This window comes from Castor canadensis, chromosome 1 (assembly GCF_047511655.1).
Source record: "Castor canadensis chromosome 1, mCasCan1.hap1v2, whole genome shotgun sequence".
Classification (NCBI taxonomy): domain Eukaryota; kingdom Metazoa; phylum Chordata; class Mammalia; order Rodentia; family Castoridae; genus Castor; species Castor canadensis.
Genome location: NC_133386.1, coordinates 201,926,931 through 201,952,018, shown reverse-complemented (window position 1 = coordinate 201,952,018; position 25,088 = coordinate 201,926,931). Strand labels below are relative to the sequence as shown.

Genomic DNA, 25,088 nt, shown 5'->3' with positions numbered 1-25,088 from the left:
TAGGGTCTCAAGAGCTATTTGCTGGAGCTGACTTCGAACCATAATCCTCCTGATCTCTGCCTCCTGGGTACCTAGGATTACAGTGCCCGGCTGTCCCCTTTTACTCTCTTTTGTTGTTGACAGTGACTTATTTTTTTTCGGTACTGGGGTTTGAACTCAGGGCCTCATGTTTACCAGGCAGGCACACTACCACTTGAGTCACTCCATTAACCCTGTTTAATGTTGTTTTTTTTCTAGATAGGGTCTCCTGAACTATTTGCCCGGGGCTGGCTTTGAAACTCGATCCTCCTGATCTCTGCCTCCTGAGTAACTAGGATTACAGGTGTGAGCCACCAGCGCCCAGTGACATTTTTTTGTTTGTTTGTTTGTTTTTTTGGCGGCACTGGGGTTTGAAGTGAGGGCTTCACACTTGCTAGGCAGGTGCTGTACCACTTGAGCCACTCTGCCAGCTCTTTTTTGTGTTGGGTATTTTTAAGATAGGGTCTCAACAACTATTTGCCTGGGGCTGGCTTGGAACCACTATATTCCTGATCTCTGCCTTCTGAGTAGCTAGGATTATAGGCGTATACCACAGGTGCCCACCCATATCTTTTACATTTTTCATACAGCTATTGGAAGTTCTGAAATTCTATAGTGGCTCATACTACATTTCTTTTTTGTTTGTTTGTTTTCTTTTTGTGGTGGGTTTCACACTAGGTTGAGCAGGCTAACCTTCAACTCCTGGACTCAAGTGACCCTCCTGCCCTAGCCTCCTGAGTAGCTGGGACCACAGGTCCACACCACCACACTCAGCTCAGCAAGTATTTGTTGAACACCTACTATGTGTCAAACACATTCTAGGCACAGGATAGACTGGTAAAGGAAACACACATTCCCTGTCCTGCAGAGCTTGTATTTTGATGGTAGGAGACAAATAGTAACAAAGAAATTCTATCTTATGCTAGAATAGTGGTTCTCAGCCAGGGCCTATTTTGCCTTTAGGCAGACATTTGACAAAGTCTGGAGATAGTTGTAATTGTCACGCTAGGGACACCCAGTAGGTAGAGGCCAGAGAAACTGCTAGCCATCCTACAATCACAGGACAGCCCCCAACTACAAAGAGTTACCTGGCCACAAATGTCAGTAGTACCTTGGCTGAGCAATCCTGTTCTTAAAAGTTGTTTTAGGGGAAAAAAAAAAAGTAGAGCAGAGCAGAACAGAAGGAGGGTCTAACGCTTGCTGGGCAGGTGCTCTACCATTTGAGCTACTCCACCAGTCCTTTTTTGTGTTGAGTATTTTCGAGATAGGGTCTCACAAACTATTTTCCTGGGCTGGCTTCAAACCTCAATCCTCCTGATTGCTGCCTCTGAGTAGCTAAGATCACAGGCATGAGCCACTGGTGACTAGCTATTTTTAATTTTTTGATGCCAGTTTTTACAATGTAGCCTAGGCTGGCCTCAAACTCATGACCCTCCCATCTCAGCCTCCTGAGTGCAGGGATCACAGGCATGCACCACCACTCCTGGCTTGGCAGGTGCAAATTTTTTTTTTTTCGGTACTGGGATTTGAACTCAGGACCTCACCCTTGCTAGGCAGACACTGCCACTTGAGCCACACCTGCAGCCCATGTACTTGACTCCTCGCTGGTGTCTCACACCTGTAATTCTAGCTACCAGAGGGACAGATCACAGAGATCATGAGGATGCAGTTCAAAGCCAGCCCGGGGCAAATAGACCCTATCTCAAAAACACCCAACTCAAAAGGGGTGGAAGAGTAGCTTAAATAGTAGTGTGCCTGCCTAGCAAGCTTGAGGCTCTTAGTTCAAACCCCAGTCCCGCCAAAAGAAAAAAAAAAAGCAAAAACAAATTGTAGTGGTTTTTCAAATTCTCTCCTTGCACGTTAAATTTTTTTCTCCTGGGCAGAATGGGGAAGAATTAATTGCCAGACACGGAGTAGGCACGTTTAATGTGAAAGAATATCCAACTACAGCAGGGGTGCAACTATATTTGCATTCCCACAGTTGTTGTTTTTTTAATTTGTTTTTGTTTTGGGGTAGGGGGGTGTTGAGACAGGGGCTGGCAAAGTAACCCAGGCTAACTTCGAACTCGTAATCTTCCTGTTTCAGTCTCGCGAGTACTGGTATTATAGATATGAACCACCACGTTAGGCTCTTCAGTGTTTTAAAGGACCAGTTTTCTTCACACCTTGCTGACCATTGATAAAATACCCTGCTGAAGGGCTGCGACCACCAGAGCACGCCACAACAGTCTCCGGACTACATCTCCCAGAAGGCACCGCGGAGCCACTTCCACTTGGTTGCGTGACAAGGAATGACCAATGAGAACCTCGGAAAAGTGGTACGCCTCCCTTCCTATAGGCCAGAGGTAAGGAGACTACTACTCCCATCGGGCAGCACGTGCTGGCGGGCGCGCCACCATTTCCAGATTCAGCAGGGTGGGGGGAAATGGACCAAGGTTTGCCCCGGACTCCACTTCCCGGCAGGCAGTGCGGCCCGAGGGGCGGGACTCCTACTTCCCAGCAGGCTCCAGGCGGCGGGCGCCGCGGTGCCTTGTGTGGGATGTAAGCGCGGAGGTGGGCGCGGGGGACCGAGGCCAGGACTCTCCTTGGGATTTAGGGGGGCTGGTCTGTGGGCGTCTTCCAGACGGGCTCCAGGGGGCCGAGGGTATAGTCGCAGGAAGGGGGCGGGGCGGCTTTGGGTGGTCCTTGGGGTGCGCACCCCCTCCACCCCCGAGCCGGGGGTCCGGGGCACCAGGAGGCCTTACAGTCTCGGTTGAGGGGTCTCACCGACGAAGGAGGGGCAGCTGGTGGGCGCAGGTGAAAGGGGCGGGGAAGCAGGAGCGTTGTATGTGTGGGGTGGAACCTTAGCCGAGCCTGGGAGGGGGCTCCGCGGCCGAGCCCGACCCTTCCTCGCCTGACTCGCCCGCAGGCCGCCGCCCGCCGCCATGGGGCTGAAGGCCGCCCAGAAGACTCTGTTCCCGCTGCGCTCCATCGACGACGTGGTGCGCCTGTTCGCTGCTGAGCTGGGCCGAGAGGAGCCGGATCTGGTACTCCTCTCCTTGGTACTGGGTTTCGTGGAGCATTTCCTGGCTGTCAACCGTGTCATCCCCACCAATGTGCCCGAGCTCACCTTCCAGCCCAGCCCCGCGCCCGACCCTCCCGGCGGCCTCACCTACTTCCCCGTGGCTGACCTGTCCATCATCGCTGCCCTCTATGCCCGTTTCACCGCTCAGATCCGCGGTGCCGTTGACCTGTCCCTTTACCCGCGAGAGGGGGGCGTCTCCAGCCGCGAGCTGGTGAAGAAGGTCTCTGATGTCATATGGAACAGCCTCAGCCGCTCCTACTTCAAGGACCGGGCCCACATCCAGTCCCTCTTCAGCTTCATCACAGGTTGGAGCCTGACAGGTGGCCAGGAGAGAAAATGAATCCTGGCTGACTTCTTCAACACTGTGGTTTACAGAACCCTTTTGAGACCTGTAAATCTAGTGTGGTAGGACAGGTGTTTTTTCTCCTTTGCAGTTTGGAGAAACTGAAGCCACAGGAGGGGAAGGGATGTACCAGAATCACAGAACGGCAGGGCTGGGACTGGAGCCTGATCACTTGGCTTCAAATCCTTTAACCTGCCCTCTCTCCCCATAGCCCTGCCATTGAGCGGCCAGTGTGAGGCACAGGTGGTAGCAGATTAGGGAGGGAGAACAAAAGGGGATCTGCATTGGAGACAATTAAAATGAAATAATGTCAGTGAAAATGTTTTGTAAGGAAACAGACCATGGACTCAACCTCAAGAAGCTTAAGGCTTGGGGCTTACAAAGTGGGTCCTTGTGCCCAGTCCAGCTGGTGCACCTGTGTCCTGGTGTACTGTATTGAACAAGAATCTAAGGCCACTTCTGAGTTTAGCAGGAAAAAAGTGCAGAGAGAAATTAGGAGTATCTCTTGGTGGGTTTGGAGGGAAAAAAGAGTGTTGGTAGAGTGGCCTATTTTCTCCGTCCCTATTATAAATCTAGTAGGTACAATAAAACAGGGAAGTTAACAGAAGTACATAATGTAGTTGCAGAGACAAGGAAGGGACAGGGACAAAGGTTGGGTAGAGCTATGGTCAATCCACAAAGATCCCTTGCTGGGGTCAGGGTTGTAACGGGAAGAAGGTTGTAAACATGGATGGCAGGTGTAGAAAGGTGATGGGCAGGAGCATCTGAGGCTTGGGCTCAGGCTTTGGGGACTATGGGAGGGGCATGGCCCATCAATATCTGGCTCCCTTCCTCCAGGCCAAAGCTCAGAAGAACCTTTCTCATTACCGTCCCCTTCCACAGGCACTAAACTGGACAGCTCAGGTGTGGCCTTTGCTGTGGTGGGGGCCTGCCAGGCCCTGGGACTCCGGGATGTTCACCTGGCCCTGTCTGAGGATCATGCCTGGGTAGTGTTCGGACCCAATGGGGAGCAGACAGCTGAGGTCACTTGGCATGGCAAAGGCAATGAGGACCGCAGGGGCCAGACAGTCAATGCAGGTGTGGCTGAGCGGGTATGTAACCCCTAACCTCGTCTCCTTTGTACTCTGCTAGCCCAAGCCATTCAAGGGATTCTACTTTGCCTGGGGAAGGTAGATGAGCCCGTTTCCTGTGGTCTTGCCCTGAGTAGGCATAGGGAGATGTCATGAGACATTTGCTTTTGTCCCCTCCCAAGAGCTGGCTATACTTGAAAGGATCATACATGCGCTGTGACCGTAAGATGGAGGTGGCATTCATGGTGTGTGCCATCAACCCTTCCATTGACCTGCACACAGACTCCCTGGAGCTGCTGCAGCTTCAGCAGGTGAGGGGTGTGCCTGTAGGGAGGGTGAGGGCCAGGCCAGGTTGCTGCTACCACCTGCTGTGGGGCCCTGGAAAAGGGCTTTGACTTCCCTTCTGTATAATGGGTAGATATTTCCTAGCCCAGTTTTCCCAGAGCTCTTGGGAGAGAGTGGAACTGAAATCTGAAAGGGTTTTGACCCTATTAAAGGGCTGGTTCCTGAATTCTGGTCAGAGGTCCCTAGTAGTTCTGGACCCCCAACTCTGCTTGATAGGCAGTTTCCCTTCTCCTAGCTCATAACTGTCTTCTTCGACCCTAGAAGCTGCTCTGGCTGCTCTATGACCGGGGACATCTGGAAAGGTCAGTAGGAGGAAGTGGCCAGGCTGGGCCTTGGGGGGGACAGAGGGCTGGGTGGCAGCTTGGATTTATGATCCTCTCCCAGGTACCCCATGGCACTAGGGAACCTGGCAGATCTAGAGGAGCTGGAGCCTACCCCTGGCCGGCCAGACCCACTCACCCTCTACCACAAGGTGAGGGCATCTCAGGAAGTGGCAGTTGTGAGGCCCCAACAATTGCTGGGGTCCTCTTTCTGGGGACACGGAGGGGGCAAGTGAGATGTGAAGAGCTTTGTGCTGCGGGGCCATTACCCACCTAGTCCTCACTTTGTATCAACTGTGTGCATAATCAGTGTAGTCAGGGCTGTCCGCCGAGTGCCCTGGGCTCCCCAGCCTAGGATTGGCAGGGCTTGGATCTGTCCTCCTATCTTAGCATTTTCTGCTGCCCCTCCCTGTCCTTCCTGCCATATAGCAGAGGTCAATGTGGTGGGAGCACTTGAGGGAAGGTTGTTAGCTTGAAGGGGCAAGGGTGGGGCCATTGGGCTTGGTTGTCTTTAGTAGTTTTGTAGAAGAATGTGGAAAGCCTGGAAAAGAAAGCTGCCCTGGACTCGGAGCACCCTGCAGGTCCAGTGGGAGCATGGGTAGATGGGCCAGTAAGGAGAGGAGTTGGGGTTGGAGATGGAGAGGACCCTCTGGGATCTTCATTCATGCCAGTCCAGAGGGGCTGCCTCCCTAAGGTTCCTCTGCCCCATCCCCCAGGGCATTGCCTCAGCCAAGACTTACTACCGCGATGAGCATATCTACCCCTACATGTACCTGGCTGGCTACCACTGCCGTAACCGCAACGTGCGCGAAGCCCTGCAGGCCTGGGCGGACACAGCCACTGTCATCCAGGAGTGAGGATTCCCCCACTTGGGCCTGCAGCCCATTCTTTTCCTCCAACCAGTTTTAAACCATTCTTACCCAGGAGTGAGACCTGTTTCCCAAGCCCTGTCCCCTCTCATCCAGTCCCTAGGCACCCAAGGCCACCACCACCCAGGAAGTAGGGACCTGTGATTAGCGCCTCATGCCTTTCCCTGCTCCCCTTCCTACCCAGTTTTGAATGAAGCCTCCCTCCTTACTCTTGTCCTGGGCTGACACAGACCATCATCTGTGAGTGAGGACCCCAGCTGCTCACCCAGTCCGTGGGATGACTTGGGAAGAGAAACCTGGGCTGCATCCCTCACCAGCTCCCTGGGGGCACCCATCATGTTGAACCCCCACATGCTCCCTGCTCTCACAGCTACAACTACTGCCGGGAAGATGAGGAGATCTACAAGGAATTCTTTGAAGTGGCCAATGACGTCATCCCCAACCTGCTGAAGGAGGCTGCCAGCTTGCTGGAGGCAGGCGAGGAGCGGCCAGGAGAGCAGACCCAGGTGAAGGGCTGGAGCTCCACTTGTGTCTGTCCCCCCACCTGAGCAGGGCCCTAGCCACAAGACATGAGACTGCATGGACAGGACCTGGGGCTGCACGTGGAAGATGGCTCAGGGCTACCTTCTCTTGTAGCTGAGATCCTGGGCCTGGGCTTGAGGGGACCGAAGGTGTTTTAGGGGTCTCTGCCCTGTCCTTTCAGGTAAATGGGGTGGCACCCTTCCTTTTCCATGGTCAGGGTAGGGTAGAGGTGAGGGATGGTCCCATTCCCTCTGTCCTGGCTGAGGACTGACTCTGAAAGGAAGGAAGTTCTGAGAATGTTCCTGATACATCCTCACCTCTGTAGCCAGGGCTCTGCCTCATTGGGGGCCAGGTATGCGCCCTCTGTCTGAACTGTGCCTGCCCTTCCCCCTTGCCTAGGGCACCCAGAGCCAGGGCTCCGCCCTCCAGGACCCGGAGTGCTTCGCCCACTTGCTGCGTTTCTACGATGGCATCTGCAAATGGGAGGAGGGCAGCCCTACTCCAGTGCTGCACGTGGGCTGGGCCACCTTCCTTGTGCAGTCCCTAGGCCGATTCGAGGGACAGGTGAGGGGTAGCTGGCCAGAGGGCTGGGCATTATAGGTGGTGACAGTAGCCACAGGGGAGGCAGATTTTTGCGGCTCAGAGACAGCCTCTGCCCATCCTCGTTGTGTACAGTTGGCTGGAACTGGGCCCTGGAGTTCCCAGCAGTGGCTGGAAACCTTCCCCTCACCCCTTACTCTCGCCCCTGCCCAGGTGCGGCAGAAGGTGCACATAGTGAGCCGGGATGCTGAGGCCACCGAGGCAGAGGAGCCGTGGGGAGAGGAAGCACGGGAAGGCCGGCGGCGGGGTCCGAGGCGGGAGTCTAAGCCAGAGGAGCCGCCGCCTCCCAAGAAGCCCGCGCTGGACAAGGGCCCTGGCTCCGGCCAGGGTGCGGGGTCAGGACCCCCCCGGAAGCCTCCAGGGACGGTCCTGGGCACTGCCCGGGGTCCTGAAGGTGGCAACGCGGCTCAGGCTCCAGCGCCTGCCGCATCGCCACCACCGGAGGGCCCGGTGCTCACTTTCCAGAGTGAGAAGATGAAGGGCATGAAGGAGCTCCTGGTGGCCACCAAGATCAACTCCAGCGCCATCAAGCTGCAGCTCACGGCGCAGTCGCAAGTGCAGATGAAGAAGCAGAAGGTGTCCACGCCCAGCGACTACACGCTGTCTTTCCTCAAGCGGCAGCGCAAGGGGCTCTGAACCGCCAACCGCACAGAGCCCAGCCCCGCCTTCCGTCCGCGGGAGCCCAGGCTCCGCCCACAGCCCCCGGAGGCCTAGGTCCCGCCTCCCGCCGCCCGCCCGCGGCCAGGCCCCACCCCCACCCCCACCCGGAACTTCTCGTCCCGGATTCATGGACTATGTGCCCCGACCCTGAGCCTGCGATTAGCTCCGACTCAGACTCCCGGGCCTTGGCTCGGTCCTCAGAATATACCTCCCATGTCCTCGCACCCCAGCTGGCCGATGAGAACCTCACCGTGGGTCGGGGCACCAATCTTTAAAGGTCCAACCCCTGGACACTCGGAACCAAAGCACCAATCCTAGGCCAGACCTGTGCTTTCTCCCACTTGGGGGCTGAGGTTTCGCTCTAATCCGGGGAGCACAGATCTGACTTCAAGCTTGGGAACCGAGGACCCCACTTGGCTCCTTGGGGCACATTTCCACACTTAAGAATTCCATCCCTTGGGACTCCAAGCTCCCTACCCCTAAAAACTTAAGTCCTTCTGCTGGAATGTGGAAATCCTTTCCCTATCCCAAGAGGGCTCCGTCCCCAGCCTGTGTGAATCCTGAGCCCCGCCCCCTTCCTGACCAAACTGGCCCCAGATCAGAGCTGGACCTCTCCCCCCCGACCCCCCGACCCTCTGGGAACCTCCCCAAAGTCCAGCCTATCTGCAGGGAGGAAATCTGCAGGGGGTTGGGACTGGATGAGGGGGCTGAACTCTTCCTGTTTTGTACATAGATTTATTTTTCAGTTCTAAGGAAGATGAATACATTTTGTTAAAAAAAAAAAAACTAAAGACACATGTCCGTGTTTCATCTGTGAAACTGGGGAGGGGTGGGGCCGGCATGTCCCCTTTCCTCTGCCTTCTGGCTTCGCACTTAGCGCTCCCCACTCGTAAAAGCCCAAGGATCACGCCTGGGAAGGACCTGCTAGCCCGGCCCTCGGGACTTCCCCGCGCAGCCTAGGGCCTGTCCCGCGGGCGCCTCCTCCCGGCCGGGCGGCGGGGCATCCCCGGCCTGGCCCCGCCCCCAGGCCCCGGCCCCACCCCCGCGGCCTCGGCGCCACCGGCGCCCGCCCCGCCCCGCCCCGCGCCGCCCCGCGCCGGCTCCGCTGCTCGCGCCTGCCGGCCCGCCCGGCGCCGGGCCATGGCGTTGCTGCGGGACGTGTCTCTGCAGGATCCGCGGGACCGCTTCGAGCTGCTGCAGCGCGTGGGGGCCGGGACCTATGGCGACGTCTACAAGGTGCGTCGGGCGGCAGGACGGGCGGGAGCGCTGGGAGGAGGGTGCCCGCTCCGCGCCCCGCCGCGGGAGCCAGCCCCCGGCCCCGCCCCCTCCTCATCCCGCTTCACCCCCTGCGTCCCGCAGGCTCGCGACACGGTCACGTCCGAACTAGCCGCCGTGAAGATTGTCAAGCTAGATCCAGGTGAGGGCCCGGGCGGAGCCTCTGCGCCGGAGGGAGGCAGGGCGCGGGCGGGCGCGCTGTCGGGGGCGGAGAGTTGACATTTCCAAGACCCCCTGAGAGGCAGGCCCAGTAGGCACTGTGCCTTGGCACCTGTCTGGCCCGGAGGGAGGTACTCTGCCCATTTTGCAGATGGGGGAACTGAGTCAGGGCAACCGCTGTGTGCGCCCCCATGATGCCTTGTGCTCCCCAGGGGACGACATCAGCTCCCTCCAGCAGGAAATCACCATCCTTCGTGAGTGTCGCCACCCTAATGTGGTGGCCTACATTGGCAGCTACCTCAGGTGAGGTTGCTTTATTCTCTGGCCCCAGGCAGCCCCCATGTGGCCTGCTGTGTGCCCACCCTAAGTCTGTGTCTCCCCCCCAGGAATGACCGCTTGTGGATCTGCATGGAGTTCTGCGGAGGGGGGTCCCTGCAGGAGATTTACCACGGTGAGGGCTGGGCTTTAGGCTCTAGAGGACCACGGCCTTCCCTTCATCCCAACATTGGGGCATTTGGAGAGAGTCCAGGCTGGACTTGAGCTCCTCTCCACACCTGACTGGCTGTGTGACCTTGAGAGAAATGCTGTCCTTCTCTGGGCTCAAAATCCCAGCCTAGGCTGAGAGGGAATGTGGCTAACACCCCTTTCTCTTAGCTGTACCTGCTGCTTCCTCCCACATTCAGGGTGTCTGGGGAGGTCTGGAATATCACCCAGACCCCTGTGCCAGCCCTCACCCTTTCCATTTCAGCCACCGGGCCCCTGGAGGAACGGCAGATTGCCTATGTGTGCCGAGAGGCATTGAAGGTAGCTGGGCATAAAAGGCACTCATGACCAAATCCGCGGGAGCTGTGGTCCCAGAGCCTAGCTGACCAGTGCAGGGAGAAGGGAGTGCCCAAAGCAGGGCTGACCCAGGGGCTGTGGGTCCTGGGGGGGAAGGGGCCCTAGCCCTGTTGCCGGAAGCAGCCCATTTCCCTCTTGGCTCAGTCACTTCCTGTTTGGGGAGAGGGGAGGAGGAAGCGGCTTGGGTGGGGGGCCCTAGTCCTGAGAAGGGGTTCAGGAGGGGATAGTGCCAGGTAGCCACCCTCAGGGACTCCTCTTTGTCCCTAGGGTCTCCACCATCTGCACTCTCAGGGGAAGATTCACAGAGACATCAAGGTAGGGGTCAGCCAACGGCATGGTTGGAGGGAGGAGGAGGCTGTCCGTCACCAGATGGGATTCTTTCTTCCATTCCCACAGGGAGCCAACCTTCTCCTCACTCTCCAGGGCGATGTCAAATTGGGTCAGTACCCGGGGACACCATCAGGGTGAGGGTTCTGAGGGAGTTCTGAAGCTGCAGAGAGAACTTGGCCTCAAGTGCTGGGTGTCCCAGGGCCAGCTGTTTTACCGCTGGAACCTCAGTTTCTCCATTTAGAAAACGCAGCATGTTCCCTTCCTGCTGATAGTTGGCTGAGGAGTCTGGGTGAAGCACTGTCAGGGATAGAGGGTGCTTGGCCCCTCCCAGGAGCGGGACCTGGCCAGGCCTGGGGCCTGTGGTAGCTGTGGCTGGATTGGGTCACCCGCCCATCCGAGCCTTGCCAGGTGCACCCTGGGGGTGGTAGTGAGTGGTGCCATGGAGCTGATGAGAGTCGCTCTTTTTTCCTGCAGCGGACTTCGGAGTGTCTGGTGAGCTGACGGCATCCGTGGCCAAGAGGAGGTCTTTCATTGGGACCCCTTACTGGTGAGGCTATGCCCTGAGCAGAGGTGGCAGGGGCCACAAGTGGGGTGGCTGCCATTCCATCTGTGACTCTGCCTCTAGGATGGCGCCAGAGGTGGCTGCTGTGGAGCGCAAAGGTGGCTACAATGAGCTGTGTGACGTCTGGGCCCTGGGCATCACCGCCATTGAGCTGGGCGAGTTGCAGCCGCCGCTGTTCCACCTGCATCCCATGAGGTCAGCCTCATACATGCCCCTTGGCTGACCTTTGCCCTGCCGACCTTTGACTCCTGACCTCACATCCTCCTCAGGGCTTTAATGCTCATGTCGAAGAGCAGCTTTCAACCACCCAAGCTGAGAGACAAGATGCGCTGGTAAGGGCTCACCCCGTGCCCGGATCCCCGTTTGCCAGCCAGGTCCCCTGGTGGGGGAGGAAGAGCCTTCTGGTTATTCCCAGGATGCAGTGTGGAGAGCCTGAGGGGTGGTGCGTCCTGCCTCCAGGCAAGTAGCTGCTGCAGACAGGAGAGGAGGGCAGATGGCTGGTGATAGAGCCATAACTGTGCTGCCCAGGCTGCTCCTTCCTGGGCAGGCCCAGTAGGGTCCTGGAGCAGTGGCCCCGTGGCCAGCAGGATGCCCTGCGTGGGGCCTAATCTGGGTCTGGGCGGGGGCTCTTGTGCCCATTAGGACCCAGAATTTCCACCACTTCCTCAAGCTGGCCCTGACCAAGAACCCCAAGAAGAGGCCAACAGCTGAAAAGCTTCTGCAGGTGGGAGGCAGGGGACAGGCCTGGGACTTTATGCTCAAAAGCAGGGCCCAGAGGACAGGGACCAACCTGATGTCCCCTCATTCCTCCAGCATCCATTCACAACCCAGCAGCTCCCTCGTGCCCTCCTCACCCAGCTTCTGGACAAGGCCAGTGACCCCCATCTGGGAACCCCCTCTCCTGAAGATTGTGAGCTGGAGGTAAGGAGGGGGCGGGTTACGCTGGGAACCAGGTCTTGGCTTGAAGTAGTTATAGGTCAAGGTCCCTTTAACCTGTGTACTTGCAGCACAGAGAGCTTTCTGCTAGGTTTTTATTTTGTGTGTGTGTGTGTGTGTGGTACTGGAGTCTGAACTCAGGGCGTTCACCTTGAGCCACTCTGCAAGTCCTCTTTTGTGATGGGAGTTTTCGAGATAAGGTCTCTTGAATTATTTGCCTGGGCTGGCTTTGAACCAGGATCCTCCTGATCTCTGCCTCCTGAGTAGCTAGGGTTACAGGTGTGAGCCACAGGCAGCCAGCTCTTCCCCAAGTCTCCTATAACATCACCCTTGGACCCAGGTCAACTGTGACCATGACTAAGCCATCTTCTTGCTTTCTGTGTGACCTTTAACAAGTTACTTGACCTCTCTTATCTCACAGTAACCTCAGAGAGTGTCACGAAAATAGAATACCCCATGTGTGTTAGTTACCTAGAATTCCTGGTGGGGGGTGAGTGCTGGGTGTGAGTCTTATCATTTTTCTTTCTTAGACTTATGACATGTTTCCAGACACCATTCACTCCCGGGGTCAGCATGGCGCAGCTGAAAGGACCCCATCTGAGATCCAGTGTGAGTCTTACGGCTATGTACACGTGGATTGGTGGGGCTGCTGTGCGTGCATGAATTTGGTGTCAGTGTGGGGGTCAGTCCTGAGACTAACCCCCAATCCTGTATGTACTCTGGGACCCTAGTTCACCAGGTGAAATTTGGCGCTCCACGCAGGAAGGAAACCGACCCACTCAATGAGCCGGTGAGGCGAGGGCTGTAGGAGGGTGGGGACATGGGGCTAGGGGCTCCTTCCTGGGCCAGGTTACTTTAAACAGTGGCTGAGAAGCGGAAGGGAAATAATATCTTCCTAAAAAGTGGACCTAGTGCTAGGGGAGTGGGTCAAGTGATAGAGCACTCGCCTACCATGCATGAGGCCATGGGTTCAATCCTCAGTACCATACACACATAAAACCAGCTAGAAAGTAGGCCTGTCGAAGGCCAACCCCCACCTCCCCTAGCCGTGCTTCTCTGCCTGTCACCAATCATGTTACCAGTACACTGTCTGTCTACCTGCCTGTCCTTTCCTGCCATCTTTCCTTGTTTCAGTTTTTGGATTAGGGTCTCACTACGTAGTTCAGGCTGGCCTTCAACTCATGACCTTTTTGCCTCAGCCTCCTGAGTGCTGGGATTATAGGTGTGGCCATGCAGGACTCTCCTGCTGTATTTTGTTGTTGTTGTTCCTACTGGGATTTGATCTCAGGGCCTCACACTTGCTAGGCAGGTGCTCTACCACTTGAGCCATGCCTCTAGCCCTCCTGCCATCTCTTGATTATCCTCTTAATTTTTCTCTCTCTCTCTGCCTTGGTTTCCCCTAGTGGGAGGAAGAGTGGACGCTGCTGGGAAAGGAGGAGCTGAGTGGGTGAGTGAGGAAGGGAGGCTATGGGTGGGTTAGGGGCCACAGAGAGCCTGACCTCTGACCTCTCTTCCTTCTGCCCAGGAGCCTGCTTCAGTCAGTTCAGGAGGCTCTGGAGGAAAGGTGAGTGTGGTGGGTGCCTTGGGTAGGGCAGGGCCACCAGGCCTGGATGCTCTTCGATCTCATGCCCATTGTACTCTGCTGTGTCCTCTGCAGGAGCCTGACCATCCGGACGGCCTCAGACCTCCAGGTGAGAACAGAGGGAGGCTGGAGCTGGGAAGCAGGAGTTTAAACAGAGGTCACAGGGTTACCTGCTAACAGCCTGACCCTCTTGCCAGGATCTGGGCTCCCCAGATGATGCCATGGGAACCATCAAGCGCGCTCCGTTCTTGGGGCCATCCCCTGCTGAGCCAACAACAGAGGACTCTCTCTCCAGCTCCCCAGGTGAGTCCCAGGTTTGGGAGGCCAAGAAGAGCCCAGGGTGGGGGCTTGGGCTAGAAGTCACTAGGTCCTGTGTCTGCAGGAACCCTGCCCCCACCTCCACCAGGCCCTGACTGCCCCCCACTGCTGCCTACTGCCTGGGCTACCATGAAGCAGCGGGAAGATCCTGAGGTGAGGGGGCCACCGAAGGGTGGGCAGTGGGCAGCAGTGTCACCTCGGCCCTGACTCTTTCCCTCCTTCCCAGAGGTCATCCTGCCATGGGCTCCCCCCAACCCCCAAGGTGCATGTAAGTATTTGCCTGTGGCCTTTGGCCTTGCTGTCCTGCTGCCTACTGCTCCAGGCTCCCTTCCCAGACACTTGCCTCCTCCACAGATGGGTGCCTGCTTCTCCAAGGTCTTTAATGGCTGTCCCCTGCGGATCCACGCTGCTGTCACCTGGATTCACCCTGTGACTCGAGGTAGGCCAGGGGCAGTGGAAAAACAAGCCAGGGAATCCTAGGCTGGAGCTGAGAGTACGACTGACCTCTGACCCTGCGCCCATACCTACAGACCAGTTCCTGGTGGTGGGTGCTGAGGAAGGTATCTACACCCTCAACCTGCACGAGCTGCACGAGGACACCTTGGAGAAGGTGAGGCTGCGGGCAGGGGTGAGGTGGGGGTGGGTGATGGAGACCCAGGGGCCTGGTCGCTGACACCTGTTCCTCTGTCTCTGTGGCCTCCAGCTGATTTCGCAGCGCTGCTCTTGGCTCTACTGCGTGAACAACGTGCTGCTATCGCTCTCAGGTAGGAGGTGGGTGGGCAGGGAGCAGCTGCAGCCTCCTCAGAGCTCAGCGCCCTGCCCTGAACTCTCCCTGAGCCGTGTGTGTCTCTCACTCCCTGGCAGGGAAATCCACACACATCTGGGCACATGACCTGCCCGGCCTGTTTGAGCAGCGGAGACTGCAGCACCAGGCGCCCCTTTCCATCCCCACCAACCGCCTCACACAGCGCATCATCCCCAGGTCAGGTCAGGTCAGGGCGCTGGGTGGCAGGGGGAGGCCAAGGCAGAGTTGACTGGATGGGGCCATGCCTGGTCCTAGGACCATTGGGATCTTTGCTGTGTCAGTTGGTCACTTGCCTTCCCTGAGCCCCAGTTTCTTCCTGGTCAATATAGCTGGTGGCCTCCTGTCCCTCCTACCCTGCTTGCTGGGAGGCTGGATGGGAAGGTACTCTGTACCTGTAGGAGCTGTGCCTGTCAGAATGCAGGGCTTTAGCTGACAGCTAAGCAGATGTCTACAGAGCACTTAGCTCTGCTGGGCCCTGTGCTGGGTGTGGCACATCACGAGTCAAGTGAGCCCCTGCCTCCAGGAAACTAGGGAGTTGTGTACCAATAGCAGGAAGTTAGTGCCTGGTGCTGAGGTGGGCCTGGAGGGAGAGCCTGGGGGTGGAGGCTGCAGAGACCCAGACAGCTCAGAGTCTGAGAGTGTGTGATTTCTGAGCCAGGAACAGCATTCAAGGCAGAAGAGCAAAAGCAGGTGGGGTGAAGCAGCCCAAGACCTGGGGAGCTCCACAGTGTTTGGCTGAGGGCTGAGGAAGTTGCACAGGTGGCCGAGCCCTTCCTCTGCTGCCAGACTCAGGACTTGGGTTTTGTCCAGTAGGCAGCAGCACCGTCAGCATTTTAAAAGGATTGTTCTGTGTGCTGGTCAGGATTCTTTCTGCTGTAGGTGATTGAACTCATTGGCATAAGAGCTGGGTGTGGTGTGCATGCCTGAAATCCCAGCACTTGGGAGACTAAGGCATGAGGATCAAGAATTCCAGGCCATCTTGGGCTACATAGTGAGCTCCTGTCTCAAAACAAACAAAGACTCATTGGCTTAAGCACAGAAGGGAGGTTAGCGGGTCCTATGGCTGAAAGTTCAGGAGTAGACTTAGCTTCAGGCTTAACTGGAAACGGACTTTAGTGGCTCCTTCAGGAATTGTTCTGTGTCTCTGGGTCCTATTGTCTCTTGTCTTTGCTGTCACTCAGACTTTCTTGTGAACTGAGGCAGCCTACAGTGGAACTAGAACCTCCATTTCCAAGTCATCCCCACAAAAGTCCCAGGGCTAACTCCCATTGGTCCAGCTGAGGTGCCTTCCCACCCTGGAGTCAGTCACTGGGGCCTGGGGGTGAGGCGCTCTGACATCCAGGCCTGGGTCATATGCTGTCTCCTAGGAGCTGGGGAAGGGAAAGGATGGCTCATGGCCCTGTCCAGAGGGACATCTTGGCCCTCTTATTGAAAAGATGCTGGGGACTGAAGGTGTGGCAAGTGTCAGGTTGTGAGTTCAAACCCCAGTACTGTTTAAAAAAAACAAAGAAAAAGAGAAGCAATACTGGGCATCTGCTGGCCGGCTGTGGTGGACAGTGGGAAGGTGAACTGGAGGAGGGGAGTTGACAAGAGGGTGCCTGGAAGGGAGACCAATACAGTGGCCTAAGGCCATGCATGGGGTTAAGCTGCAGCATGGTGAGAACTTGCCAGCCAGACCAGTACTTCCAAAGTGGAATAACAGGGTCTGGGAATCGGCTGGAGTGAGAGGAGGGCTCAGACTATAGACATGTCCTGTGGTTTGTGAGGTCTGGGCCACATCAGTCGCTCAGTGGGTAACTGTGTGGTACCCCATGTGTGCTGGGCAGTGTTCCATGCACTAAAGGAACCCTGTCCCTTGTCATCATGTCAATTGTTTATGGAAGGAAACAGATAATACTGGACTTGGAATAAGGAAGCTATTCAGTGGTAATGGCTTGAGGTGTCCTCCATGAATGAGAGGAAAAGGAGGAAGGAAAGGAGGACCAGCCACTGGGACACAGACTGTGGCTTTTAACAGGTACTCAGAAACACTTTGCAGAGAAAGTGCTGTTTGAGCAAGGATTAGAGAGGCCTGGGGGTGTAGCTCAGTGATAGAGAGCTTGCCTAGCATGTGTGAGGCCATGGGCTCCATCCCCAGCACTGCAATAATAACAGAAGACTTAAGAAGTGGTGACAGAGTTAGCCAGCCCTGTGGATATTCAGGGAATGCCATCCAAGCAGGAGACATGGCCAGTGCAAAGGCCCTGGGGCAGAAGTGGGCCTGGCCTGCTTAAGAAACAGCAAGAAAGTCAGTGTGGCAGAATCTGATGGAGTGAGGACATGACTGGGGAGTGCCTGTGGCCACAGGGAGGCCTTTGGCTTTGACTCAATGGGGGGAAGCTTGGGAGGGGCAGGGCGGGTCTTGGGCACTGCTGAGGTTAGCTAATAAATGGAGGACAGAGTGACTGGGAAGCTGTCAGAAGGCTGTTGCAGTGGTCAGGTGGGGGGTGATGGGGGGGCAGGGTAGCAGTGGAGACAGTGAAATTGGTCTTGTTCTGGTTCTGTTTTGTTAAGTAGAGCCAACAGGATTTCCTGGTGATAGGTGGTGGGTGGAAGAGAAAGGGGAGTCAAGGTTGACCCCAGGCTTCTGGCCTGGGCTGCGGGAAGGATGGAGCTGTCATCAGCTGGGGGTGGAGTGAGCCTCAAAGGGAGCTGAATTTAATTTTGTTACATTAAGATGCTTTTTCAGTGTGTAAATGCAACCTTCCTCCATCCACAGCTGGAAGGGCTGGAGCTCCTAGGAAAGGGGCTGGGTTGTGGACTCAGGTGTGGTGACCAGGTTGGGGGGAGTGGAAGCCAGGGATGGGCAGGGAGAAGGACAGGCCAGCACTGTACCTGAGCGTGGTCCCCAGGCCAGTCTCTGCTTGGGCCCAGGACCTACAGGAAGCTGGCAACCAAATCCCCAGCAAGTCACGGGGAGCCATGGCCTGTGTCTGAGAAATCAGTTACAGCATCTACTTTGAACCTAAAGTAGTAAACCCCAGAATTATTTGGAAGGAAAACCAAATATAAATGTATATGCCACCGTCCTACCCGAAGGCCAGCTGGGAAGAGAGTGGGAGGATGAAGGAGGGCAGAGGACAGAGAGGGGCAGACGCTGGCTTCCTTCCAGGGCCCTCATCCTGGCAGAAGTACAGACAGGCACTGAGTCACTGGGAAGAGGTGGCGGGGCTGACATACAGCCCTTTTCCCTTAAGGGAGAACCAGGCTCAGAGGGTCCCCTGGAGTGTTAGGGTGCTCCCTGTAACCAGGGCAAGCCACCCACTGGCCCCATAGGGCTGCAGCCCCAGCTAGACCGGGTGGCAGAGGGCAGGTGGTTGCTGTTTGGAGCCTTTCCACTCCCAGGCCTGTTTGTGCATCTGAGATGGACTGAGAGTGCTCTGTGCAGCCTGGTGAGCTGGACTGCCTCAGCTCCTGGCCTGCACTCACTTTCTTCATCTGCCTTTGCCTAGAAGAGTTGCAATGACTTCAGATAGGAGAAAAAGTAATACCAAGTAAAAGTTCTCGTATTAACTCATCTCACTGTCATTGTAACCATGAGGTGGGCACTGCCATTATTCCCATTCTACAGATGAGGAAATTGAGGTACAGAGAGGGGAAGCAACTTGTACAGAGTCATACAGAGCTGGGTGTAATTCTGTGTTCCAAACCTCTGGACCCCACAGAGCTGCTCCAGGCCAGAGAGCCATGAGGCAGCTATAGACCCTTTGCCCCTTGCTGCTGTTATGGGCGAGTTACTTTGCCTGTGTGCCTTGCTCTCTCACCTGTAAAGTGGAAAGGAGATAGTGGTCACCTTACAGGGGTCTGGGGGACCTTGCCCATGGGTGTCTCCCAGGACACATGTCCTCTTGTTATCCCTTCAGGCGCTTTGCCCTGTCCTCCAAGATTCCCGACACTAAAGGCTGCCTGCAGTGTCGCGTGGGTAAGAGCTGGTAGAGCAAGACCTGGTAGGGTGGGATGCAGGCTGAGCCCCTTTTCACTGCCTGCTTCTCCCACAGTGCGGAACCCCTACACAGGTGGCACCTTCCTGCTGGCCGCCCTGCCCACCAGTCTGCTCCTGCTGCAGTGGTACGAGCCACTGCAGAAGTTCCTGCTGCTGAAGGTGAGGGGCGGTGGGGGAGCCTAAGTGGACCTTCAGGAAGGTGGCAGGGGGCCTGAGGCAGAATCAGAGACCAGCATCCCTACTGCCCCCAGAACTTCTCCAGCCCCCTGCCCAGCCCAGCTGGGATGCTAGAGCCATTGGTGCTGGATGGGAAGGAGCTGCCACAAGTGTGTGTGGGCGCTGAGGGACCCGAGGGGCCTGGCTGCCGTGTCCTGTTCCACATCCTTCCCTTGGAGGCTGGTCTGACACCTGACATCCTCATCCCGCCTGGTGAGCAGAAGGGTGGACTGCTGGGAGTGGGCTTGAGAGAGACAGAGAGAGGGAAGGAGGCAGGGGCGAGAGGCTGGGGTCACAAACTATGGCTGCACAGAGACCTTGCGGCCCAAGGGCTGTTGAGGGGGTCTGGAACTCTCAGCCTCTGTTCACTGGGCTTCCATGAAAGAGTTCAAGACCAGGCTGGGCATGGTGGTGTAGACTGGATTCCCAGCCACTGGGAGGCTAAGGCAGAAGGATCATTTGAGCCCAGGAATTGGAGGTCAGCCTGGGCGATGTAGGGAAATGCATTCTAAAAAACAAACAAACAATCAAAGAAAAACAAAGGAAAAAAGTAGACTTAAGTGGGCCAAAGGGTTTGCCAGCCAAAAAAAATCTGGCTGACAGTGCTCAGGCCAGGCAGGGATTGGAGTCCTCCCCTGGAAAAAGGAAGTAGGAGCCGGGCACTGGTGGCTTACACCCATAATCCTAGCTACTCAGGAGGCACAGGCAAATAGTTCAAGAGACTCTATCTTGGAAAAACCCATCACAAAAAAGGGCTGGTGGAGTGGCTCAAGGTACAGGCCCCATTATGGCAAAAAAAAAAAAAAAAACCAAAAAACAGGACGCAGGCTGTGGGGTCAGCTTGGGTAGTGGGTACAGGGGAGAGAAGGTGCGTGTGGATAAGGCCCTCTTGGGCATCAGACCTGGGACCACACCCTGGTCTACAGGAGTGCATTCTCGAGTGTCACAGTAGCCCTGCAAGGTGGGCATTGCCATGTTTCCAGTGAGGAAACTGAGTCTCAGAGAGGTAAAATGATTTGTTCCAGGTCACTTGGGGACTGAGTCAGCAGCTGGGGTTGCCCAGCTCTGGAGCTTTCCCTCTTTCCCTGTTCTCAACAGACCTGAGGCAGGTTCCTTATTCTCTCTGTGACTAAGTGTCCCAACCCCTCAGGGCTGCTGTAAGGCTAAAATGCCCTGGTGGCCAAGGGGCCAAGGACTTGCTGTCACATGGCCCCCATGTACTCTGGGGGCTCAGCTAGGTCCTGTCTCCTTTCTCTGTCCACAGAGGGGATCCCAGGCTCTGCCCAGCAAGTAATCCAGGTGGACAGGGACACAGTCCTGGTCAGCTTTGAACGTGAGTGCCCCTGGAATGGGGGAGCAGGGGAGCCACGTGGGTCTGCCTTCCCAGAAGGGAACCACCCTGTCCCCACCCACCAACCTTCTCCCTGTGCAGGCTGTGTGAGGATCGTCAACCTGCAGGGGGAACCCACAGTCACACTGGCCCCCCAGCTGACCTTTGACTTCCCCATTGAGACTGTGGGTGAGTGAACCAGAGTCGGGGCATGGTCCTGTCCCTAGCCCAGAGTACGCAATGTGGCCCATAGGCCTGAGGTTGGCAGTAGGGGAGCCATCCTGGTCACCCAAGGTCAGTAAGGACCCCTGTGGCCAGACCTGGGGCTGGCTGGGGCTGGCTCCCTAGCTCCTTGGGCAGCTGCCGTGCTGATGGAGCCCCCTCCTCCCCAGTGTGCCTTCAGGATAGTGTGCTGGCCTTCTGGAACCATGGCATGCAAGGCCGCAGCCTGGACACTAACGAGGTGAGTGGGGCTCAGGGACCTGGCCACCCTGCTCCTCTGTCCCTTCCTCTTTGGAGAGGACCTGCTGGAGTGGTCTCAGTGCCCCTGGTCTTCCAGGTGACCCAGGAGATCACAGACGAGACAAGGATCTTTCGAGTGCTGGGCGCCCACAGGTAGGTGGTAGTGCCCCTACCTCCTGCTCAGATGCCTGTGAAACCAGGTCAGGGACACCCTGCTCCTGCTGCCTTGCTCACCTGTGTCTCTCTCCTCACCAGAGACATCATCCTGGAGAGCATTCCCACTGACAACCCTGGGGCGCACAGCAACCTCTACATCCTCACCGGCCATCAGAGCAGCTACTAAGCAGCCCTATCTGCCCCCAGGCCATAGCTGTGGCCCTTCTGGGCAAAGTTCAAAAGAGCCAGGCCCTGCTCTGCTGGGGTTGGAGGGCAGAAATAATCCTGAGAAGTGTTGGGGGCTGGGAAGGGGAGGGAGCCCACCCCCCCTCAGCAATAACTGGACCCGAGAAGCTGCTTCCATCTCCCTTCCCCACAGGCAGCCCCATCCCTAGTGCAGGGTACCCCAGGCAGGAAGGGGGCCACCCCACTGATCCATTCCATTTTGTTCTACCTTTCCACTCTTTCTGCCTGGGGTCTGCCCTGGCTCTGCCCTAAGGAACATGTATTTAAAAGAGAGAACTATATTGTATTAAAGTTGGTTTTATCCTACTGGTCCCTGTGGGGCTAGGGAACAGAGCCCCTGCCTCCTCTCCCTCCTTCCCTCTCTCCTCACCTTTCAGTGTTCTCAGGATAGGTGATGGAGGCTAGGAGCCCCAGCAGCTGACTCAGGGGCCTGTATTTTTCCAGTTCCTCTGCCCAAAGCACCTCTCAGCTTTACAGTTTGAGAGCTTTGTTGTAGTTCAGCACCCCAAAGACCCACGTGGGGGACCATGAACAAAAGGACTCATCCAGGGCAGCCTTGCCCCATAGAGGACCTGGTCTGTGGCCTGTGGGTGGCTCCTCATTCCCAGCCCCAAGGGGGATGCTCCCATGGAACCAGCTCACTCTGACCATGACCAGGGGCTGCTCCCACCAACCACAAACACACTGTCCTGCAGCAGGCCTGGAACAATACAGATGGATGGGCAGGTTCAACTGGAAGGTGGGCTTGGGTGCATATAACAAGAACTTTCAGAGGTACTCCATTTGGTGCCAGGGCCTGGGGTCATGACCAAGGTACAGACCAGCCCCCAGGAAGGGGCTGTTCTTGCAGAAGTCTGCACTTGGGGCACATCTGTCCTCCTGTAGTTCAGCTTCTATTTACCTAGAAGTAAATAGGGGACTCCTTCCCCAGTCCCCCAGCAGAGGGCTCAGAACTCTCAGGCCAGGGATCTCTCTGCAGCCCCAGGTTCTTAATCTGAACCTTTGAACAGGGGAGGCCACAGAGACAGGATGAAGTTTGCCCCAAAGGAGGGTGGGGTGCACAGAGCAGGCTGGGTCTGGGAGGCTGGCATGTCCAGGGAGAGCTACAGCAAAGGCCTAGGACGAGGGCTCCAGTCTGGCCCATCACTATCCTGGACATTCAAAGAAGTGTTGGCGGGCCAGCAGGAAATACTCAAGTGAAGCCATGAGTGGGTCGGGGAAGATGGCGGCTCATGTGAACATACTCCTGGCCCTTGTGGGCGTCATTGTCCTGTTGTCTGCCCTCCTGCAGAGCCCTGACTGCTCTGTTTCCAGTGACCAGAGCCAGACCAGGGAACATATCCTTGTCCCCATTGAGACCCAAGGAGAGTGAGGTACCTTCCAAGCTCTGAAGGCTTATGCCCATCCGGAGGGTACCTGGTGGGCTGAATTGGGCGGTGGGGAGGTGTTAAGGATACAAAGTGAATTCCTAGCTCTCAGCTTCCCAGATTTCTTGGAGGAATGCTGGGTGGAGGCAGGAGTAGGAAGGTGAGTTCCACTAGACAACAGCCCAGGACCCTGGACCCCAGGCGCCCTGGCCAGGGGAAAATTGAGCAGCAGGCAGCAGACAGGGCCACCTTGTGGCAGGTCATCCAGCCCTGAGGTCCCATCTGAAGAAGGGACTTGGAAGTGCAACCCACCAAAGGGGGGAAGGGGAAGAGGGGGAGGACGATGACTGTGAAAAGCTGGGGCTTCCGGTAGTGTTTGCTGCCAGCAAGGGCAGGCCATAAGCCAAAGAAGGGGCACAAAGCCAGGGAATCTATACTGAAAGACTAAAACTAAATTTTATTTATGTATTTGTTTATACATAGCCCTTACTCAAGGTACATACTTTTCATATACAAAAGATATAATGAGCCAGCATTGGTGGAACATGCCTATAATCCCAGCACTCAGGAGGTAGAGGGAGGAGGATCATGAGTTCCAGGCCAGTCTGGGCTGCACAGCAAATTTGAGGCCAGCCTGGACTATATAAGTGAGCTCCTGTCTCAAAAATAATTAAATAAAAATTAAAAAGTCTCCCAGTAATCCTAGCTACTTGAGAGGCTGAGATCAAAAGGACAGCGATTCAAAGCCAGCCCAGTAGTTCAGAAGACACCCTCCCCCGTCTCCAAAATAGCCAGAGCAAAATGAACTGGAGGTGTGGCTCAAACAGTAGAGCACCTGCTTTGGAAGCTCGAGGCTTTGAGTCCAAGCCCCGGTCCCACTAAAAAAACAAAGTCTCTTACGCCTGACTCCAGCCACCCAAGTACTAGTTACTTAAGAATACATCCAGTGGTATTTATGTACATTTAAGCAATTTGCATACTTTATACACGTCATAACAAATTCCACACATTACACTGATCTTGCCTTTTTAAAATATGTCCTGGAGATCTTTATCAGTGTTGCCCTTTGGGTTTCTTTCTTTTTTTTTTTTTTTTTTAAGTGGCTAGTGGTGGTCCAGTTGCATGGAGCTCCTGTTGATGAACTGTAACTACATCCTTATTGATGGGAATTCTTGTTTCTACTACTTCAATATTACCAACGATGCTGCAATAAACATTCTGATGCCATGTCACTCTGCATATTCAAGTGTTTCTGGAGGATAAATTCCCAGAAGTAGCATTGCTGGGTCAGGGGTGGCTGCATTTGCCATGGTGACAAATTGTTCTCCACGGTCAAAACTTGTGGGGTGGGGCAAACTGGCCAATTTAAGTTATTCTTGTGGATAAAGAGAAGGGACCTGGGCATCCCAGATGTCAGGGAAGTGGCCTATACCCAGAGTACACCTGGCAGTGCCAGCTCTGATGATGACTCACATTCTTGTAGGTGGACAGGAGGCCTCTACAGTGGGAAGGAATGAGAGTGGGGTGGGAGCAGCCAAGTTCCCTTAGAGTTTACCATACCCTAAGCCAAAGCAGGGCTGTCCAGAGGACAGGAAGTGCTGTAATGCATTTAATGCAAGAGCACAGATGAATCCACTATTAGGAAACACCTCCCAGCCCGCGATACTTCTGACAAGTTTAAAGGAGGATCTTGGCTGTCTCCTCATTTGCTTCTCTGGAGGACCCAGGAGCCCTCTGGAGGATGGTGGGGAGCTCCTGTGCTGGGGATGGAACCCAGGGCCTCAAACCATGCCCAGCAAGTGCTCTGCCTGAGCTACTCCCCACAGCCCGCTTCTCAAATTTTAATAGACCTAGTTCATTACACTGTATGAAAACTTGTCACCTAGAAAGCATCAGTTTTATTGCAAAATTTTACACAGGAACAGCCCAGAACACTGGAAAGAAGTCTAAATCAAAAGCTGAGAGCCCCATGTTCTGCTCTTCTATCAGTAAGCTTTGTGATTTTGGTAAAGTCACTTATTTTTTGGCTCTCCATTTCATAATCACTAAAATTGGAGGGTTAGAATATGTCACTGAGACCTTCCCAGCACCAATGTCATCTATTATGCTTTCCTCCTGAGGGGTCAACTGTGCTGAGAGAATGGAGTTTTGGAACTTTTTTTACTTACTTTTTATTAGCATATATTAATTGTACAAAGTAATGGGTTTCATTGTGACACTCCTACATGACCCTTTCTTATCCCCTCCCCCTTTGCCCTTCCTCATTCCTGATAGCCCCCTTGTACTTTCATGTCCTCTCCTCCAATTCTTGAGAGAAAACAGGAGATGGTCTGAGTCTGACTTATTTCACATAACATGATGTTCTCCAGTTCCATCCGTTTTCAGGCAAACAATATTCTTCTCTATGGCTGAATAAAAGTCCATTGTGTATATATATTTAAAAACAGCTTTATTAAGACATAACTGGCAATACAATAAGCTGCAGATGTTAAACAATGTGCTGTCTGAGCTGAGTTAGGAGTCCTGCACCTGTGATGCCAGCACTTGGACGCTGAGGCAGGAGGATCACTTGAGCTCAGGAGCTAAGAGACCAGCCTGGATAAGAGAGTGAGATTTTGTCCCAAAACAACAAATGCCCTTAATAGGACAATAAACAAACATGGTTTTCAGGAGAAAAAATACTAGGGAAAGTACTTGGTGCATGAAGGGTG

General features: G+C 55.4%; 2 protein-coding genes across 5 annotated transcripts; both read left to right on the top strand.

The window, feature by feature from the left end:
- Nucleotides 1–2,441: 2,441 nt before the first annotated feature.
- Men1 (menin 1) lies at nt 2,442–8,698 on the top strand. 4 transcript variants are annotated; one of them, XM_074048931.1, is made up of 11 exons: nt 2,442–2,559; nt 2,927–3,044; nt 3,231–3,387; nt 4,308–4,516; nt 4,678–4,806; nt 5,102–5,142; nt 5,225–5,312; nt 5,877–6,013; nt 6,400–6,535; nt 6,951–7,115; nt 7,305–8,698. In XM_074048931.1, the coding sequence occupies exons 1-11, from the start codon at nt 2,444–2,446 to the stop codon at nt 7,785–7,787; spliced, it is 1,779 nt and encodes a 592-aa protein (XP_073905032.1). In that variant the 5' UTR covers nt 2,442–2,443; the 3' UTR covers nt 7,788–8,698. The 4 variants fall into 4 exon arrangements, with proteins under 4 accessions (XP_073905032.1, XP_020020535.2, XP_073905034.1 ...); XM_074048933.1 differs by having other exon boundaries at nt 2,454–2,571; XM_020164946.2 differs by having other exon boundaries at nt 2,927–3,387; nt 7,305–8,692.
- A 204-nt stretch (nt 8,699–8,902) lies between these two features.
- On the top strand, nt 8,903–23,616 carry Map4k2 (mitogen-activated protein kinase kinase kinase kinase 2). The gene is made up of 32 exons (XM_020164949.2): nt 8,903–9,047; nt 9,171–9,228; nt 9,458–9,548; nt 9,632–9,696; nt 9,994–10,049; nt 10,353–10,400; nt 10,482–10,524; nt 10,890–10,962; nt 11,041–11,172; nt 11,247–11,309; nt 11,620–11,701; nt 11,791–11,898; nt 12,444–12,522; nt 12,645–12,703; nt 13,317–13,360; nt 13,439–13,477; nt 13,571–13,604; nt 13,693–13,798; nt 13,878–13,966; nt 14,040–14,081; nt 14,168–14,252; nt 14,344–14,423; nt 14,517–14,577; nt 14,678–14,795; nt 18,521–18,579; nt 18,656–18,759; nt 18,852–19,029; nt 20,081–20,149; nt 20,249–20,335; nt 20,539–20,609; nt 20,706–20,761; nt 20,864–23,616. The coding sequence occupies exons 1-32, from the start codon at nt 8,952–8,954 to the stop codon at nt 20,949–20,951; spliced, it is 2,463 nt and encodes an 820-aa protein (XP_020020538.1). The 5' UTR covers nt 8,903–8,951; the 3' UTR covers nt 20,952–23,616.
- Nucleotides 23,617–25,088: the final 1,472 nt, after the last annotated feature.